This window comes from Seriola dumerili, unplaced genomic scaffold (genome assembly GCF_002260705.1).
Source record: "Seriola dumerili isolate Sdu_G_001 unplaced genomic scaffold, Sdu_1.0 BDQW01000478.1, whole genome shotgun sequence".
In the NCBI taxonomy this organism is placed as follows: Eukaryota; Metazoa; Chordata; class Actinopteri; order Carangiformes; family Carangidae; genus Seriola; species Seriola dumerili.
In genome coordinates, this window is record NW_019174733.1 from 132,789 (window position 1) to 153,967 (window position 21,179).

At 40.9% G+C, this 21,179-nt stretch overlaps 2 protein-coding genes across 2 annotated transcripts; one reads left to right on the forward strand and one right to left on the reverse strand.

Annotated features, from left to right (window-relative positions):
- Positions 1-2,241: 2,241 nt before the first annotated feature.
- got1 (glutamic-oxaloacetic transaminase 1) lies at positions 2,242-8,201 on the reverse strand. The gene is made up of 9 exons (XM_022763807.1): positions 7,972-8,201; positions 5,896-6,077; positions 5,685-5,808; positions 5,283-5,395; positions 5,081-5,185; positions 4,767-4,917; positions 4,020-4,185; positions 3,747-3,889; positions 2,242-3,524 (listed from the first exon to the last, which is right to left on the reverse strand). Exons 1-9 carry the CDS (start codon positions 8,078-8,080, stop codon positions 3,385-3,387), a joined length of 1,233 nt encoding a protein of 410 aa, XP_022619528.1. The 5' UTR covers positions 8,081-8,201; the 3' UTR covers positions 2,242-3,384.
- Positions 8,202-17,786: 9,585 nt separating this feature from the next.
- Positions 17,787-20,550, forward strand: nkx2-3 (NK2 homeobox 3). Its single transcript, XM_022763845.1, has 2 exons — positions 17,787-18,311; positions 19,366-20,550. Exons 1-2 carry the CDS (start codon positions 17,936-17,938, stop codon positions 20,010-20,012), a joined length of 1,023 nt encoding a protein of 340 aa, XP_022619566.1. The 5' UTR covers positions 17,787-17,935; the 3' UTR covers positions 20,013-20,550.
- Positions 20,551-21,179: the final 629 nt, after the last annotated feature.

Consider the following 21,179-nt stretch of genomic DNA (forward strand, 5'->3'; position numbering starts at 1 on the left):
TGTGAACATTTAATCATCCCATTCAAGCCATATTGTGATATTGAAACAGTAGTCAGCATAGTTTGTCATTTAAACCCAAAACGGTCCTTTGATAATATCTGAGCCAGCTTTGAGCTTCGTTTTACTTGATCAAACAATGAATACAAAAGTATTTCTCATTTATATGTTATTATGAGGCAGTTCCCACATATTGAAAATGTTGTTTGCACAGGGAGCTGTCCTAATGTTGCCATAATGGTGCCACTGACTGCCAACTCGACATACTAGCCATCGGCTCCCACGCGACAAGAGCACAATTTTTACACCAGGTTAAAAGAAAACAATTACTTTAAAAAAAAAAGCCATAGATGAATTCCCAGCCTGAATAACTACTTATTGTATACACTGACCTTTCAACAAGTTCAGAGAGGTATGCACAATTTAAAAAAACCTGAGATAGGAAAAACACAATTTCTTACCTGATTTTTATACAAAAGTGTCAGAATTACAAAAAAGTTATTTAAAAATAGCAATATAAGTCATCTTATATACTGTAAATGGCTTGACTTCATCACCACACAACCACATACACACATACATTCAATAAATTCGTCTTAACTTAAATGCATGTTTCCTACATACACTGGTTTCTATCTCTTCCCATTGAAGCATGCCCTTCTCTCTGCATATGTAGCTGTATGGACAGTTTCAGTGTTTCTATCAAACACACACCTTCACTTATCCTCCCTTTCTCTTGATGTTACCATGTTTTTTCATTAGCCTGTATTTGAACATGCAGGCGCGTCATTACACTGATAAAGAATAACATTGACCTATCTGTTATCTACCATATTAAGCCACTTTTCTATGTACAGTTCATCTCTCACAGCGTCAGTCGCTAAAGCTGCATACACCATTTAAAAATAAGCTAGGGGTTTTGGGGTTTTTGGATCTCTGGGACTTGGGGTCCAAATGGATATTGTCAGTATTCTTGAGGAAGGGTAGTTGCTACTTGCATGTTTGTTTAAGCTGCTTTTACCTTAAAATTATCCCCTGTAGAAATCTCAGTTTTTTCCATATGCATGCTTATGTAAAAGGATGCATGAATAGGATGATACCAATCTGCATTAGCTTCTCCCCAAAGAGGTGCAGTGTGTGACTTACTGAAATCTTACATGAACTTAAATGAACTTCACAAAGAGAGGAGCCTGGAGGCTGAACTGCAGCAGTCAAAAGCTTTTTTTTATAAATGTTTTAACATGTGGACGGACGGACGGACACACACACACATACACACACACACACACATACACACACACACACACACACACACACACACACACACACACAGGGTGGGGGTTTTGGGGGGAGTGAGTTCAGAGGTAACTGTACATACTGAAGAGGCCAGAGAAAGCTGCTCACTGAGGGAAATGTTAAAGCCATTCTTATAGAAATTAAATATAATTGCAATAAGGAAATTATTTGTTGGATCCTTCAAAAATCAAATCTGCAGCTGCAGCCACCGCACGCACAGGTTGGACTGTCCTGATCTGCATTGTGAAATCTTGGCAGGTACTCTGCTCAACACAACAGCGGGAGAAAGAGATATGAAAGAGGGAAGCAATATGACGCACACTGACGTCAAGCCACCACCTCCCTTCAAACACACACGCAGGTGGTGTTTGGGGACTCTCAGTGATATAATTCATGCTGCCTGGTAAGGCTATAGAAGTACAAAGGATACTGCACTGCTAAGCTATTCGCATTGACCCCTCTATATACACAGAACACACAACGGGAAGTCTTTTGATCTGACAACTGACTCAGAGTGAGAGGATTTGTGTGAATCAGAAATTCTCACAGCCAAACGCTTTCAGAGAATTTTGCAGTTGGTTTACACTAATTTATATTTATATTTGTAAGGACTCATGTACTGTTTGTTCAGGATAAACAGGCAAAGTTACATTTTGTAATGTAAAATTCAGATGATTATATAAGCTACCCAAAGATACCAAGAGACAGACCATATGCTCAACACAAGGGAAAATTTAATTATTAATAAATTTACTGAACTATTATTGTCTACTTTTTGTTTCTGCTGTTTGTATTCATCCAACTTCAACTACAAAGCTTTTACACTGGATTATTTTTTCTGGTCACTCACTTCAAATGATTTGCACCGAAGCTTTTACAATCTTATCGTTAAACCCATTCAACTCCAAAATATATGACAACAATACAAACATACTATTTATAGTTCTTTATTAGAGTAGTTAATTCATGTTGTTTCACAGTCTGTTTCACATGTTCATCTTAAATTAATTTGCTAAACAGTATGACTACTTTATTGGTGTACTGTGCATAGAGATACAATAGCAAACTGGTTGATCATTAGTGTGGTTGTGCCACTGAAATGATGGCCTTACATAATAGTGCAGACAATCGCTGCACAAACTTTCACTGACAGGTGCCTGACTAAACCAGAAACATCAAAACATTCAGCTGGCAGCAAAAAAAAACTGACATTACTCTGGAGTCAGGACGCCTGTTAGGACAGCTAAGTGCCATTTGTGCTCGCGGAATACAAACTGGAAAAACCTCCATAAATACAGACTAAAAGTGAGGTAATTAGTATAACCCCTTTGGGCAAAAGACAGTATCATTAATAAATTACATACTTCAAGTTAAAAGTATCTTCCTGAGAACACTCATCTCTTGCTCATCCAGCAATAAATGTAAGCAGCTACTTCATTCATGATAGAGGTGGTAAATACTTATGACATTTATTATAAGTTCTTTCTCTGATTGAAGCTACACTGAGTGAATTTGGTCATGTTAATAGCTAATAGCTGTTCTTAACAACAGTTAATTATACATGCTAATTACTGGATTGGAAATGTGTTATTAACACTTGGAATGGTTGAATCATAACAGTGTGACATTAAACATTTTTAGCAGGTAGGAGTCAGCACCACTGAGGTAATTGTAGCACAGTCACAGATGTACTAACCTTCTCTAAAGTCCTGGTAATGACACATACACTAATAGTACACAACATGTGGAAAAAAAAATAGTATAAGTAGGTGACCAACACATAGCAAAGTGTAGGACAAATTAAGAACACAATTACCTAAAGGAATAATTACCATATTTTGAAAAACACAGTCTTACTTGGAGTTAGATGAGAAAATGAATATCTAAACCATCTCTGTGTGTTCAGTAGAGAAATAGGTCCAGGATGTGTTTAGCCTAGCTTAGCATAAACACTGAAAAGGAGGGGGAAACAGGGCCAATGAGCTTTCTGTATACTTGTGCGAATGAGAGTTTACACTCACTGTCCCTGGGATCAAGGCGGCTCAGGGCCGGGCAAGAGGAAGTGCTGAGAACTATGGTTAGTGTAGTCTTCTACTGGACCTTGGTGACAGCCTCGTGGATGGACTCAGCCACATAGTCGATGTTCTTGGTGGTCAAACCACACATGTTGATGCGACCACTGGCCATCAAGTAGATGTGTTTCTCCTGAACCATATATTCTACTTGTTTTGCTGCAGGAAATACACCAGAACCAGATTTAATTATTTATTGATAATTTATTCTTCTTTTTTGCCAAAGACACACAGCTGGGTTCAGCATTTTTTGTGTAAGTGGAGCAACATGCAGTGTCAAATATACTAGTTTCTATGGGGACGTGTATGTGGTGGTTACTCTGAGATGTGTATGTGTGTGAGAGAAAACGTTCGCTTTCTGTATGTGGTCTTTGTACTTACGGTTGAGGCCTGTGAAGCTGAACATGCCAATCTGCTCTGTGATGTGGTCCCACGTCCCTGGTGTCCCCAGAGCTTGGAGCTTAGCTTTCAGCTGAGCCCTCATCAACAACACTCTGTCAGCCATGGTCTTCACATTGTCCTTCCTGGATTCAAAGAAATAGATAAGAGTAACTGTACATCAAAAAATTGCATGCATAAATGCATTATATTTATGACAGTTACTCCTCGTGCAGTATCTTCAATGTTCTTTTTATAGGGTTATTTTGTACTGACCATTCCATAAAGAGCTCAGGTGAGTTAAGAGTGATAGCAACAATGCGAGCTCCCTGAGACGGTGGGTTGGACCAGGTGGTCCTGACAATCTTCTCCATTTGTGACAGAACTCGCTTCAGGTTGTCTGCATCATGAGCCACAATGGTCAGGTTGCCCACGCGCTCATCTAATTGGACAAACAGGTCACATATAAAACAATATTGTAGCTATTACTTTCTTTACTTTACTTTCTGTAGGTGGTGAAACTGATATATCTACATCTGATGTACCTATCTAAATTACTACTGCAACCATATAGATGGCAAAGGCTGGCATGTGTAAAACTACTCTCTACACAATAACTAAACAACTCGGGCCTCTGGAGAATCTACAACTTGCTAAATGTGAGAGACTCTTCTCTGAATATATATTTTTAGCTGTAGTTTTAGCTGTGTGCTATGTTTGTGTATATTTGAAAATAAGACAAGTGTGGATTAAGATTATATATTTCTTCTCTTCAGTAAGTGCATGTGAGTTTGGCTGTCGTAAGTGGCCTAACATATCTTGTATGTCAAGTTCAACCACTTAAAAAATGATTTGTACAACAACCTAAGTTAGGGGCTTACCCTTTATTCTGCTATTAAAATGAGGCCATATAAAGCACTTTGTGACTTCAATTGAGATTGAAGACAATACAAGGAGTGTCACTCTTTATCACTCTCTTGCAAACACATTATGTATGACTCAATGCACCCACGGGTCACTCACTGTAGAGACCAAAGTTCTTGGAGAATGACTGAGCGCAGAACATTTCAAAGCCCATGGAGACAAAGTAGCGGACCGCCCAGGCATCTTTCTCCAGACTGCCTGAGGCGAATCCCTGATAAGCTGAGTCGAAGAAGACAAACAACTTCCTCCTCTGGAAGAGAACAAACAAAAAGGTCAAACAATTATCATACTGTGATAATACTGAGCATTCAAAACCATGGTCTGTTTATATTGACACTTGTGTTAGTGGTGATAGCTGAGGCAAGAGAGCAGACGTGTTGGTTTGTATTTGTGTACATGCATGTGTATGATACCATCATAACTTCAGCGATTTGCTGCCATTGCTCCTGTGTGGGGTCTGTGCCAGTTGGATTATGGGCACAGGCATGCAGGACAAAGACGGAGTGCTCTGGACAACTCTGCAGGAAACAGAGAGAAGACGGAGAGGTTCTGTAAACTCCTACTGAAAATGACTGAAATTACGTAGTATCAGAGTCTGTGTCACACACCGCTTACCTCTAAGTCGCCAAGGAAACCAGCCAAATCAAGGCCCCTCTTCTCAGCATCCCAGTACTTGTATGGACGGACATCCTCAAAGCCAGCATTGGCGAATACAGCATTGTGATTTTCTGAAACAGAGAGTTCTCATTTCATTGTTTATATTTCCTCTAGATACTGATTAATTAATGCTTCTCACATTTTAACTGATAACAAATTAGATGACTGATAAGTTGTAACAGGACATTTATTAATAAAACACTCTACTGACATCCTGAGTCTAAAGTCTACAGTGAGCCAATGGAACTCTCTGTAATGTAAAGACCAAAGACTGTGAATAAGGAGCTACTTTCTAGGAAACATGTTTATTTTCCAGTCTGTGCTACATCACTGGTTGTTTGTGTGTTTGCATGAGTGTACCCCAGGTAGGCGCGGACACATAGACAGGTGTTTTAGTGTTGTTGTTTCCATTGTAGAAACGCCTGAGAAACTCTGCCCCCATCTTCAAAGCACCTGTACCTCCCAGACACTGGACAGCTCCCACCTGGCAGTGACAGAAACAGACAGAAAGTCAGTTTAAATGTAAATAGATTAGAAACTGAAACATCATATGGTCTTTCAGCACACGAACCCTGTTCTCTTGGACGGCAGGACTATCGTCTCCAAGAGCAATCTTGGAGGCTGCAGATCTGAAATCGGGCAGGCCCAGGATGGGCAGGTACTCATGGTTTAGCCTGTCATCATGCACAATGATCTTTTCCACCTTTTTCACCACTGGCAAAACCCATGGCTGACCTTCATCTGTCCGGTAGGCTGCAAGGAACAATTTAAGGAAACCAAAATTAATTTTTCATTTTTCACTTAGCCTTAATTAGCCTCTTGACTCATTAAAGATACATATACTGTATATTTCAAGCAGTATAACCAATAGAACTCTTCATTGCTTTTTTCCATTGTAAGAAGCTTGATGCTTTTGGACCTGTGTAAGATTGACCCCAGAGTGATCACTTCAAAGATATTGTAACAAACATGCACTTTCACCTTTTGTATGCTTTAGCTGGGTGTACTCCATGTCACCACCTGATAAGGACTTGAGTATACAATACCCTTTATACCTTCTGAACAGAGACCATCAACTTGCTTTACAGCCGACAAATGGCTTACAAATGGCTAAATATAATCCACAGTGCCTTTTTTTTTCATCCACCGTAAAAATGAATTATCTGTTTTACGCTGATATGACAAGGGCTGCAACTACAAATTATCTATATTACTTATTATTCTGCCAAATGTTTTCTAGGTTCATCAATTAATCATTTGGGCTATAAAATGTAAAAAAAATATATATAAAATATAAACATGTAAAGAAAATTCTCACAATGAGAAGCTGGCACTAGTAAATTTTTGGTTTGAAAAATTACAGACTTGATTAGTGGATAATCAGAATAGCTGCTGATTAATTTTCTATTGACCAACTTATCGATTAAGGGCCTACTTAGTTTTACTAGATGTGGCACTAGACATTATGTGGCCTACATTTCCCAGCTGCCCAGTAGCTGATGACCATCTGCAGTCCTCTGTGTCTTGCAGAGAGAAGGGGATTATCAGGCCTCATGCTAGCGTACTTATCATGGGACTCAGGTAGCCTCGTCCTGCTGAAATACTGCCACAACCGAGTTAAGCAATATTTCTCACACAGTTCCTTTGCAATGTAAGCAGCAAGGATTACTACTTTTAATAAGATTAACACAGAAAGCAGTTGTACTGAGGACTGAAATGTGCCACTTGCTTGCTCTAGGAGAGAAGCAGGCCTAAGCCATACATATTTAAACTCCTGCCACTAGCTTGTTCTTGCACCATGAGGGAGCAGTAATCCAATCGACTCCCTAGTCCACAGCATAAGAGGTTATTGTGCAGAGTTGAGGCAAGAGGGCGAAAGAGAGCAAACCAGTGAGGACAGGAACAGAGAACACTCTGCTACAGGGTTACATAATAATGAAACATTAAGCTGCAATCAGTAGTTTATGTGGAATGACTGGGGGTGGATCAGTTGTATTTACTCTCAATGGGGCATGATGAAATAGAGTGAGCCAGTTCTCAAGGTAGTTATTTTCACAATCTCCATGTCAGTGGCTAAGTAACGCAAAAACTGCCAAGACAGTAAACGTCAAACCAGAAAAGACTTAACTGACATCTACCTACGATAACTCCTGTACTTTACAGGTGTTACATCGAAATCTGTGAACAAATATTGCACTGACAGACCACCAGACTGGCCACAGACTTACTCTGTCAAGACTTTATCACCGTATCTCAATATCATGTGTGCATTTGTGTCAACAGTTATTAAAAATATCTGAATATTATGGGGCAAAAATTTGTGTTAACAGATATCAGAGTTTGTGTCACTATCTGAATACTATGAAGGCATCATACTTTAGGGACTGCTATCAAAATAAGACATGTAGCCATTTTCACAGAAAAATGGGCAAATAAACACTAGAGAAATTTCTAAACAGGTCACTGAATGTTACGGGTCTCAGAATTCAGTGTAACACCGCTTGCAGCTAACTTTCCAGCTAGCTTCTTTAGCTAGGCTATCATTAGCTTGAACAGAGACCAGCTGGTTGCTCCAGGAGAGCGTTACCATGGCTAACAACATTGCAGGTGACATGAGTGTCGTTCAGACTGAATGTGTACAACTTACCTCCCACTCCGAGGTTCACCTTGTTGGGGAATTGGTCGTTAGTGAAATCCTGCGTTAGCTTGAAGACAGCTACAGGGGCTGCTTGAGGTACCTCACAAAACACCGACATAGTTTTTATGTATTTCACTAGACACTGTGTACGATAAGCGACAAGCGGCAACCGAGACAGCTACTGGGATGAAAGAGGAATTTCACCTTCAACTTGGATTTGGGGAAATGTAAAGTGGGTGTGAGCGGATTTACCAATAGAAATCTAAATGTATCTGTCAAGCCAATCCCTGCACTGATCCCAGTCGGGTCAAAGTTAAAGAAAACACACGCACAGGAGGTTTTGACCAATGAATGCCTGTGTAGGCTGACTGACAAATGTCACAACAAATGTCTAGCACTGAAAGTGGGTGGTTCAGGGTTTTATTGCAATAAAGGCTTTCACCACAAGATGGTGCCCCAACCTTGTTAAAGATTGCATGAATAGCTTCCCAGTAGGGCACTGAGCAGAACTATTGATGGTATGAGTTTGTTCTGCAGTGCTATGTCTTCCATTTATAAGAAAATAATACATATCTAAGTCAAACTGCTTAGAGACGAGATAATTATCGCACATATCTTTATATTTAATCTATCTTTAACAGTAGAAGCTCCGATACAGAGAGTGAGGCTTCACATCCCATCACATATGTCAATTCGAACTCTAACTGAAGAGACAGTTACTATGCTTGCGCTCCACACTATTTGAGTGAGTGCATGTAAGGTTGTGTAAATGACTATATGCAAGGATCTTCATCTGTTCTGTCCTGAGGGCCTCTGCTGAGCTATGGTGTAAACATGCCGGCTCCTCTGTACTCTCCCCACAGCTGTCTGCAGGAGCAGGAGTGGTTGATAAATGAAGGCCACTCCAGCCTGCTCTACATCTACCAGGAGCGTGACTGTGTTGGAAAACTTTTCAGCTACACTGGAGGCAGCCCAGTGCTGGCTCTTAATGTTTCTGTCTGGTAAAGAAGGGGCTGTTGCATGGCTCAACCTAGTTTGTGTGATTAAACTCAGTGATGGTGGAATACATTAATGCAGTCCCACCCTCTAACGAAGTAATAAAATAGATCTTATATTTGGTTTATTATGTGTAACTAATGGCTTTCTTTCAGTGGTGGGATGTAACTAAGCACATTTACCCAGTACTGTACTTCATTAAACTAAATGTACCTTTTACTGCACAACATTTATCTGGCAGCTGTAGTTACATCGCTACAGTTACTAGTTAATTTGCAGATAGATTTTACACACAAAACATATGATCGGATGATTAAGTATTCATTGATGCATTAACAGAATATAAAGTAATTAAAATTAGCTGCACTTTCGCTAGCTTCAACAATAAAATGCTTCTTAGGTGTTAATGATTCAGCAATAATAATCCACAACTATAATATAATAATCTGTAAGGGGCATTCTGTCATTCTGTCTCGAATACTTTTGATACTTTTAAGTTGGCTACATTTTCCTAATAACACTGATAAGTCCTTACTTGCTCTTAATTACACTGTCACTAAGTTGTTGCATTTGTTGAGTTTGTGCAGTTGTGTAAACGTAATAATTGTGGCATGCAATTAGCCAGCACCAGCCTAAAATAAGGTATACCTTATAAAGGGCTTATAAATTGTATCTAATGTCTTTATTAATGGTTTATAAATCCTTGCTTAAAGATGCTGTCAACTCAAAAATAAATGTGGTTTGCTCATTGTCATGTCATCTGGATGTTTGACTTTCACTGTGCAGAATGATGTATGAGCAGAGTTTGACACTAGGGGCTGTTTTTACATTTATCTGCTGAAAGAGGGAAAGTTTCCCTGTTCTCACCTTAAATCTCGGTTTAACATGTGTATGTACGAGCACCATCTTGTGACATCACAGCCAGTTTCGAAGCCAGTCGTGGTCCATCATGCAATGTACACAAGTGTGGTGTAGAAACTTGAAGCTTCCTAAGCACATTAACCGAGAATGGGCTTTTTAGTGAAGGTTACATATTGTGTCCAGCAGTTATATTTTTTGAAATGAACAAAATTTACATATTGAAAGAGAGAATTTTTCAATGAAGGAGAGGGAGTATTTTTATGGGTCTTAAACCGTGTCTAGGGGATACTGAATGTTTTATAGATCAGTAATAAGTCTGATTGTTCTTGATGTTTCTGTCACATTTGTCATTTCATGGCAGTTTATGTAGTTAAAGCTATCACTATCACTATCATCAGCATTTGTTTTCAGCTGCCGCCAGCATCAGATTTCAGTGGAAAGAAATTGTGATAAACCCACTACACACTACCTGCCCAGAAGCGAACGGCAGACACACAAAATAAGCAACTTGCCAGTGAACATAGTGGAACATGTAGTAGCTAAAGAGGCAGATTTTTTTTCTCAGTAGTTGGTGGAAATTGGCAAACAGAAAGGAGAGTAACTATTGGATTTATAGTCATCAGCTGAACAGAAAATATACCTTCAAATGAATGCTAACGTTGCTCAATGTCTGGTGGATGTGTAAATAGGGAACTGTTTATACTGTTATAAGGTGATTATATACCAGTGGTGTATTTACATCCTGTCCCGTTGCCCCTAGATGGCCAAAAAAGTGTTTTAAACTCAGCGATTGTGGAATACATGAATGCTTTATAGTTCACTGATATACTATTAATAAGGACAACAATTTAGATTGTAAAAAATCCATTAGGCTCATAATTCTGCAGTTAATAGAATATTGGCTTATGTCTGATTTATAAACCATGAATGAATGCTTTATCACCCATTATCAAAGGATCAGTTACGCCTTATAAAGCCCTTAAAAAGAATACTTTGCAAAAGTGGTACAATTAATCCAAACACTGGTTATCACAGAACACTAAGTTACTATTTTCTCCAACCAGATGTTACTTACTTTCCCCGTACCTGTTACCACCCCCACTCATCTCCTCGCTTCACTTTGACAGTAGATGTTTTCATTCTTTCCGACCAGGTGAGGGTGTCTAGCATGTTAGCTATCACTGTCAGCCCTGCAATTATGGGATTTGAGCTCCCAGAACAACGCTTGGGGGCCCAGAGCAGGGTTTGGTGTGTACGTAGTGGTGAGGCCCCAGGGCCACGGTCTGGACTGTGATGTGAAGTGTGAGTCAGAGCAGAGAGTGACAGGAGTAGCCTCTGGCAAGACAGTGCCCAGAGGGGGAGTGTGTCACATCTAGATGAATGCATTAGTCAGCCAAACACTCACAGGCACCTTCTCTGCATTTCCTTGACGTTGATATGTGGAACATTTATTTTGGCATCTAGTGTAATGCAAATATGACAAAAAAAAGAAGAGTTGGGCCAACAAGGTTTCTTTTATCATAGTGTTTTCATTTTGCATGCAGGTTATCGCTGCTGCTGTAGGACGCTGACACTGAAGCACACAAAGGCACACATTCAGGCACAAGACAGTCACATTCCAGCTGTGGTATCACTGAAACACAAACAGGAGCGTGTGCACACACACACTGCAGCACATTCCAAGGGGGCCGTTGCAGCATTGCTCACATGTTGCAATGGCCTCTGCGTCTCTGGGTCAGAGAGTTCTGGTGAGTGACCACCTTTTTAGCTTCCCGCCTTGTTTGTTTTCCAAAGACAGTGTCATCAATTCTCTAACAAGGGACTAGACACAGCAACAACAAAGAGCACAGGACCTCCCTGTTGCTCCTTGTGTAGTCCAATGACTGATGGAGCGTGCAAGCAATAACAGACATCAGCGCTGACTACATTCTGAGCAGTGTATTTGTGTGTATGTCTGTGCAAGCTTGTATATGCGTACATACCTTTATGTGCTCCATTTGGTATCATCACGTGAAATCAGTTTTGGTTTTTTGCACTCAAATGTGTACATGTGACCAAGAATATACTGCACTCTGTAGACCTGAACTTAAAACATTGGTGCCTGCATGAATAAAGATAATCATCTAAGTGACAGAAGTTGCTTGACTGAGTGTATTCAGATTGAATGCAAATGCCATTTTCGAAATAATACTAATAATTACTTTTGAAAATGCAAATTCTCAGAGATCCCATCAGTAATACACCCTTAAATATTTGTATTTTAGAAGTGCAAAGACGTAATTATCAAAGTTGCAATGTCATTGTTTACACAGCTAAAACCAATCATAACACTATGTTTGTTTGGACTCACTGAGACAACGACGATCCACCATGTGAGATGGTTTTCTTCAGATCAGAGAGAAATCTTGACAATGCCACTACATAGTGTTACTGAGGGAATAGCACAAGACCGTGGAAAAGAAGTCTTTGTTTTCTTGCCGTGAGTTGGATGAGACAATCGATAATGCTCTCATATCTGTACAACATGGAGCTATGTTCAGGCAACGGCCGGTTAGCTGAGCATAGCACCAAAACTGGAAACAGCTAGCCTAGCTCTGTCCAAAGGTAACAAAATCCATCTACCTCTAAAGCAGGCTCGCTAATTGACATTCATATTTTGTTTGTTTAATCCATCCAAAAACAGAAGTGTTAAAAGAACACATTTCTGCGTTAATTACTGAGCTTCTGAGGAGCTGCTGGGTGGATCTGTTTCCCCGTTTTGAATGTTTGTTCTGAGCTAACCAGCTACTGGCTGTACAGGTCACCTTAGATTTTTTGTACAGACATGAGAGCAACAATCTCCTCAATAATTCCTTTAAATAATAATAATACATTTTTATCTATATAACACTTTTATTTAGGGTACAAAGTACTTAAAACTGAAATAAAGGAGTAAAACAGAAATGAAAATGACTGCTTTGTCATACCTACAACTTATTTTTTCAGAAACTGTACAATCTATGTATCTGTAAATGGGTACTGTTCACATATTTGATCAAAGATTTGATTTTGATCACCATTTTTGAGAAGGATGATAATAACTTATAAAGGTCTGCTTGTCACTCACTGCCTTTCACAGATATGGCCTTTACCCCATAAGGCTGGGTGGAACCTCAAACACAAGGTCTACACTGTGCTATTCTAATTGATTGATGTTGTCTTTTGGCCAACTCAGGCTCTCCAGACCTCAGCTTTATACAAATATGCATGCTAAGAAACAAAGACAGGAAGTGGAAGACTCATGTCTGAATTTTTACCCTGGCTGTTTTGTTTTGTTTTTTTTGTCTGCATAAACTGCCACAAAAATGTTAGGTGACAAGAAACCCCACAGTGTCTTTCATGATCTCTAACGGTGTGACATTTTATTAATTCACACAGGGGGAGATCATCTGATTTCATTCTTCCATTCAAAGAGAGGTCAGAGTCCAGGGTCGGCTACAGAGCAGGGACTCAATATCTCTATGAGAGCGGATGCCTGCCAACACTGCGGCTTGGACCGAAGTCGTCCAGTTGAAGGACAGTCTCTCCGTTTACACTGACATCCAATGTCAATACAGCAATACCAACGGCCATTGTTATGAACACAACAGTAATGCTGGACACTGAAACTGCACTGCTTGGTATTTTATACAGTAGTTGTTTACAAAAAATTAAACTTTATTCATGAGGAGACAGAGTTTTGCCAAAACAAACTGTCACATTGATTAAGATACCACCGTGGTTGCTGGAGAGACAGTAGCATTTTCCCTCAAGGATGTTTACCTCTCGAAGCCAGGATGCATGCATACTTTTATTTTACAGCAACATTGTCTTTCCCAAGAGAGTCATTACTGCCTTGGCAAGTTAGAGAAAGTCCCTGCAGTAGCAAGCTGAACTTCATTCAACCTTCTGATATTTTTAATATTTTTTCACCAGCTCTGGCCAAGTAGGACAGAACATATGAAGCAGCAAGAGGGAACATTCAAGGCCCACGCATGCTGTTCAGCGAAAGCCCGCCTCCTTGCAGCGTCTTTATCTACATGCCTTGTGTGGCAGCAGAGAGGATAAGCATATTTAGCTTGCATGTTTCCTCCCAAACTAAATTCCCAACACCGTAGATCACGGACATTACAGCCCTTACATCCCCCTGTTAGCGCTCGTATATACAAACACACACCTGCTGGGGCAAGGCCGTCTGGGAGAGAATTACAGCAGGCTAATTTATGAGACCCAAGGGAGGGCAAAGGGCAGGGGACCCAGACTGGCCTGACCTCACTTCCTCCTTTCATGGTCTCCGAGTTAGACCCTTGATACACAGAGCGGGGCTTTGGTTTTCAAACACATCATCCTCTCACAATCTTTCAAACGAAAAACTACCTAATTAGGGCATCTTTTTTCTACCCTGGTTAACACAATGAGCCCTGGGGGACTGTTGCAACATGCAAGTTAGCCATCAACCTTCGGCCCGCTATTGTGGAATATTTGGCACCTTCGGAGCCGAAGGTAAGTGGGTGAGAACAGGGTTTTGGTAAAAACTCTGGCCCCGGGCTCGCCTCTGGCCTCCTCATTTCCTCCAGTGAGAAAGCGCTGTCATCCGTCACTTGGGCCCAGGCAGGGGCACAATAGCACAGTCTAGGTCCTGGCTACTGACACCATCACATGGGCTGCTGATAAGACTCACCTTCCGGGACCTAGAAGAACTGAGCCATTACTGACACACAACAGTTTGGTCCTCTGCCATTCTTACTGATGACCATGAAATAAAAAGGAAAAAGGAAAGCACACTATGAGCTACATGAGGCAAGCACACTCTGCATGCAATTGTGCTTTCTTCTGTATTTTAAAAGGTCCTCTAGTCTTTATGGCCTCATCACTTCCATATTGCAACACGCTTTCCCAATGCAAGATGCAGGGGAAGAGCTTTCACACCCCTTTAAATGACCCTCTCTTGGAATCACATACAAGGAAAACAGATCGTGCAGACACACTTGAGCTAATCTATTTTCCTAGAGTAACAATCTATTGTTGTTATTAGCTTATCAGGAGCAGTGTAAGACAATTAGGTAATCATACTTCAGTTCCTCATCACACATCCAGGCTGTTATGGTAACACCAGTAAACAGTCAGCTCTTTTGCAGAAAGATGTTAAGTGCTACTCTACAAAGCTGTGTCATGTCATAATAACACACATACACTCACACAGACAGACACACATGCACAAGGCCTGTGCTGCACAGACACAGGAGGTGTTGATGCTTTCCTTACGCAGAGTTTACTTGTGCGGTAAAACCATCAGATACCAACCGCCCCTCAGCTTTACAGAAGCACAGACCACAGGGGAAAGATAATTGCAGTCATTACCAAGTCATCAAACTCCCATTCTGTGCTCAGGGATCTGCTGTCTTTAGAAAACGTTCAACCCTGTGGTAGCTAGCCTACATCTCCCAGGAGGACTGGATTTCTAGGCCTGCAACCACTGATATGACTATACACCTGCCACCCTGCAGAGAAGACACTGCTTCAACAGGTTAGCCAGCCAGAGATATGGAGAGAAGGAAAGGAACAAGAAGAAACATGTTCAGGGCTGCCTGGCAAGACACCAACTTTAAAGAAAGTGTACCTAGAGGAATGATTGAAATTTGACTTCAGCAGAGGTAGAAATATTTTTATTTACCTTTTTTTTTTTTTTTTTCAAAATTCTCTTTGTTGTGTGTCCAATACACGTGTCCAGAGCTGCGCGGCCTCTTCGTGCTGACCCGTGTTGAGGGCCTGACCTTACTCGGCTTATCGCGATGATTCTGAAATGAAGATGATGTATTGCAGAGTCGCACTCAGCACCGAGCAGCTCCTTGACACTAACTGAGAGTCTGGGTTTTGTTACAGGCAGGAAACAGACTCTTCCGCTCCGTAAACACGCTTCTCGGCTTGGCCAGTCTCGGGCCTGCCGGTAGCACGCGAAGACCAATTGCTGATGGTCAGCGGAGGCCTCGCGACGCCGTGGGCGCGCGAGTGCGCGTCCAGGGTTGACAAGTTAATTGAGCCATTAGAGCTGAAAAAGCCGCGGCTCTGACCCGTGACGCTTTGAATCGACATGAATATAAGGAGTGAACTTTTCAGACTGACATAAAAAAAACTCTAAAACCAAACTAGTGTGAGTCAGCACCGCATTTAGAAACAGCAGCCTTCTAATTTTCCACCAAAGTCATTATGTAATGTGCATCGATTACTGTGTTTGTTCTGTTGTCTTGTTGAATCACTGCACAATAAACATAGCTGGGTAAATATTTGGGAAACAAATTGATGAGATTTACAGGCCTGTTGGAGTATTTTCACGAACCAATACACTCCACTTAAGTCCGAATAAATTCCACATAACTCGTGTAAAATTACCAGCCGTTTTTTCCTTATAAGTAAATCTTGAGGAAGACATATTATAGGCTGTTCTAGTAGTGTCTCAGGGCGCAATCTGGATTTGCTTATCACGGGAACACATTTAGGATTTTGCTAAAGCCTTTGTGTTGAAAAAATGCCTACTTCGCAGACTCCTCTCAATGCTTTCCCACTTCACTTAAATGGACCATTTTAAAGACAGGGATCTCTAGAATAAGAAGAAGAAGCAGAAGGGGGGTTGGGGGGGCGCCCTAATCTAAACAGCGCCTTGTTGATGGTGAGCGGATGAGATTATGTCGGCATGCCCTCCTTTTCTTTCCACACGGTTTAGAAGCAATGGGCCTTCAGACCCTGGCGCCTGCACTTGGCCACAGATAGGAGACCAGGAGTGAGGTGTCCCGTTTCAGCGAGCCTGCCCTTTGCCACACAGGTGAAATTAAATTAGTTATTTCACATATTATGGGACCAAATTTTTTGTTTATTATTTATTAAAGAAGACAAAACATGTTGGGAAGACTGGGAACCTGCAGAAATGAATCTGCGACTCCTGTTATTGGAGTCACGCCAAACATAGAAAACATTTTTTGATCAATTAAAATAACTTTTTAAAGCAGGTGACATTATTATTATTATTATCATTACCACTATCATTATTATTATTATTATTGTTATTATTAACGAATTAAAACGATTTTTCATTCCAGTTTTTCCAGTATTAACTGCTGCACAAGAAACGGATAATTTCAATTAAGCAAACTTCTTTTAATATTTTACGCAGTTCTTATTTTGGAACCACTGACCCAATGTCAGGGGAAAGCCATATTTTGTTAAAAAAAAATCCTAAGACTTTCTCAAATTAGGGAACCATAAATAAACGACAAAGCTCTAAATTTATATTCTTCATGCCTCTTTAGGCTGCCAATTTTATCTCATTTCCCACAGTCGCTGCATATTATCTTATCCTTGGATTGCCGAGACAGGAAACGAAGATATGCGTAATCTTAAAACCACCTTAGTGATGATGGGAAGAGTTGTGATTTCCTGGGACCATTCAGTAGAGACAAGAAGAGAATAAATGGTATTCGAGTAACCGGATAATAAGCAACAATTACCTATAGGTGCTGCACCGAATTAAGGGTTTTGCTGAGTACATTTTTTTATTATACAATTTTAAAGGCTTCTGTGCTGTGACTGTTTTCTGTTAGGAAAACAAAAAGTATGCAATAAAAACTTCCTTACCTTTAACACCTTTAAAAATCTGAGGGGAGTCGATGGTGATAACAGTATTTCATAAATTAGGGCTATTTGTCTTCCAGGCGGAGAGAGAGAGCAAGAGAGAGAGAGAGAGCGAGAGAGAGAAAGAGAGAGAGAGAGAGAGAGAGAGACTCCCTCCCCCGCATCAGAACGTCACTGAAAGGGAGAGGACAGCATCTTGGCTTTCTAACAGGATCGACCTCTCTCTCTCTCTCTCTCTCTCTCTCTCTCAGCCCTCCAGCCAGAGTCACACAACCAGAAGAGAGGGATGTCACAGCTGAAGGAAAGCCAGTCCTCTTCCTCGGTCTGCATGAAAAACAAGCAGCGCGCGACCATTCTTCACGCTTACGCACGGGGTATTCACTTCTTTTACGCACGCTCCGGAGACAAACTAGTCCGATTTTGGATCTAGCCTCCTGACTGTTTATCTGTCACCTCTCTGTTGGTGGTAATAATGCTTCCCAGTCCGGTCATAACGTCTTCCACCACGCCTTTTTCTGTGAAGGACATACTGAAGTTAGAGTTGCAGCAACACTCTCAGCAGCACCCGCTCCAGTTTATCTCCTGCTTCGGTCTCTCTGGTGGAGCTTTCCCAAACAAACCCCTCCGCTCTCACTCGCCGCCCTCCTGCATGTTGGCCGGCAGGGACAGTCCGAGTCCCATCAGCTCCGGCCTCTCGGAGAGCGAGGAAAGGATGTCGTACCTCAACACGATCACCGTACCGGACCGGCTGTCGGGGTCCGGGCTGCCGTTGGAGATGTTCGGCAACCCGGCGCAGAGTCACTCCGCAGAGCTCGGTCTGGAGACCGAGCAGGAGGAGCAAGACAGCAGTAAGTACAGAGGCTGATTCTACACATGCAATAAGCAGTGAGGATGATGATGAAGCATAATAATACTGCACTGGCAGAGATGCCAAAATTAAAATTCAAAAATACTTGCCTGTCTTGCAAAACAATTAGGGTTAATCTTCTTAACTGACTTTAACAGATGTTTATGGAGAAATAATCACCGCGAACTGACCAGATATTATTTGTTGATTCAGATATAGATAAGTATAAAGCGGATAAACACAGAGGAAACAGGTTCACAAGAGGGGTTTTTGTTAATAGGCTAATATAAAATAAATTTAACATTTAAACTAAATATCGAGGTGTTACTTGCTTATTTCATTATTTGATACTATGATTTAGAACAAAAACTGCTAGCTGAGCCACGCCTTGGACAATGGACGCCCACAAAGTTGTTCTAGGCTGTTAATTGGCTGCATTTAATTGCTATACATAAAGTTAGCCTACAGACGTTAACGTGTTTACATTTCTACTAATTTATATAATTTTAACAATCCGTATAAATCACTGGGCAGAAATGTAAAGCACCAGACTTTTAATGACAGCTTCACAGCTTCTTAGATTTATCCATATGAATGTGCATGTCATCGCCGCAGAAAATGAAGAAATGTTAAAAAAAATAATAAAAAATGTTTAACCTCATCTCTAATTTCCTACATGTGAACATTCATGGTTGTTTTAAGTACACGGATGAATTGTCAAATACTTGGGTCAAAAATCCATCCTAATGAACTCTTTCAGTTAAGTTCTCTTTGAAACCACCTTTTGATGTATTTCCTATAGGCTAAATAAAAATAAGACAACTTCCAATGTATGTATGTATATATATATATATATTGCAAATTAAAAGGGATACTGCAAATTAAAAGGGAATATTTTTTAAAATTCGCAACAAATTTATTTTAAAACTGTTTTGCTTCAACATTTTATGGAAATTAAGATTTTTAAATTAATTAATTAATCTGTAATAAAATCAGGAATAAATATTTTCTTCTTTAAACTTTGGTGCTCAGTGAATTTCCTCCTCTCTTTGCAGACAGCTGCGGTGTGCTGCGCGGTGAGTGTGAGGATCTAGATTCGGAGAAACCCGCCACCAAGCAGCAGAGGACCAGGAGGAAACCCCGCGTCCTCTTCTCCCAGGCTCAGGTGTTCGAGCTGGAGCGGCGCTTCAAGCAGCAGCGTTACCTCTCCGCCCCGGAGAGAGAGCACCTGGCCAGCTCCCTCAAACTCACCTCCACCCAGGTCAAGATCTGGTTCCAGAACAGGAGGTACAAATGTAAGAGGCAGCGGCAGGACAAGACTCTGGAGATGGCGGGTCATCACCATCACCACCACCACCACCCACCACCGCCGCCCAGGAGGGTGGCTGTGCCAGTGCTGGTCCGGGACGGGAGGCCTTGTCTGACTGGATCCCAGAACTATAACACCTCTTACACAGTCGGAGCTCCAAACCCGTACAGCTACAACGGGTATCCAGCCTACAGCTACAACAGCTCGGTGTATTCTAACACTTACTCCTGTGCTTACTCTAGTTTACCTGCTTTGCCGCCCAGCAACACCACCGCTAATGCTTTCATGAACATGAATTTAGGAAACCTTGGCGCACAGACGCAAAGCCAGGCTCCCCAAGGATCAGTGGTCACACCCTGCCAAGGAACTCTGCAGGGCATCCGGGCATGGTAGCGTAGCCATCATATAAGGTCACAACTGAGAGAGACTAATCGGAATAGACTCAAACATGAAAATCAGATCAAACGGTGCGAGGATAGCACAATTTATAACTGTAACACATAACAGAAAATACAGACCAGTTGGCTGGAACTCAAGGCAGGCCTATGAGGAAACCCTAACCCGCTGACTGAGAGACATACTGTAGCCTACATATTAACTACAGTGTGCGCATTTTTCTCTGCGCAACAGTGTAGGAAACTTTTTAAATCTGAATGTTGTCGATGAGCAAAGACTGTGCGTAATGTGGCCTGTTGTGGTTCAAAAATAAAGAAAAGGGAAATGGTATGGACATTTTCATAAACACACACGTTTTCATGCATACAGTATAGCCCACAATGAATTTATTATTGGCCTCATCCAATTAGATCTCCGAAGAATGCACTGCGAATAACAAAATGGACCACAATGACCAGATAATGCAATCTTATTAAGTATTATGATTTTTTTGTGTTTGACCAGTAGCTTTTTTTTTTACTCAAAAACAGCTTTTTAGAAAATGATCAATAATGATGAAATTAAATGATACAAGTGACTGCATTGTACTGTGCTTTGTGTGTGCGTGCGCGCGTGTGTGTGTGTGTGTGTGTAAGCTCACCAAAACACAAGGACCTACAGAACCTAAACAAATAAAGTACAAATGAATGCAAAAACATACTTTTCTATGCCCAGTGCAACGTTTCTGACCTTGTCTGGAAACTCGTCCTATTATCCCAACATTCATATGAATGTGGAAACTGAAATAAATGAATGTTGAGTTAGGTTTATTCCTCAAGCATGTAGTTTGTCATCTTCTCAAATCTCTTTCTCAAGCCTAGAAAGTTTTTTTTTTCCTTGTGAGAGAGCTTGTAGGAGACTTTGGTCTGAGACAAGAACCAGAAACAGAGAGAATTTAGAGGCGAGCTAATGTCCGGTCAGGATTCACAGATGGACATTAACCAGACAGCCAGCATCCTCGGGACCCACAGAGCGAATAAACTCACAGAGCTCTGGATGATAAATATCGATGGAAAATGTTCTCTTGGTTGATGGATGATCCTGAAATATATATTTTAAAATAAAATATGACAGTAAATGCTACTATGCTCCAAATAATAATAATTGGCTAATAATGATGAATAA

Bases quoted from the DNA above. Each gene is read 5' to 3' on its own strand.
- got1 (XM_022763807.1), bottom strand. From the start codon at position 8,080: ATGTCGGTGTTTTGTGAGGTACCTCAAGCAGCCCCTGTAGCTGTCTTC. The intron at 5,809-5,895 runs GTTCGTGTGCTG...TGTCACTGCCAG, and splicing joins CTGCCGTCCAAGAGAACAGG to GTGGGAGCTGTCCAGTGTCT. The intron at 3,525-3,746 runs GTAAGTACAAAG...TATTTCCTGCAG, and splicing joins CAGCTTCACAGGCCTCAACC to CAAAACAAGTAGAATATATG.
- nkx2-3 (XM_022763845.1), top strand. From the start codon at position 17,936: ATGCTTCCCAGTCCGGTCATAACGTCTTCCACCACGCCTTTTTCTGTG. The intron at 18,312-19,365 runs GTAAGTACAGAG...CTCTCTTTGCAG, and splicing joins GCAGGAGGAGCAAGACAGCA to ACAGCTGCGGTGTGCTGCGC.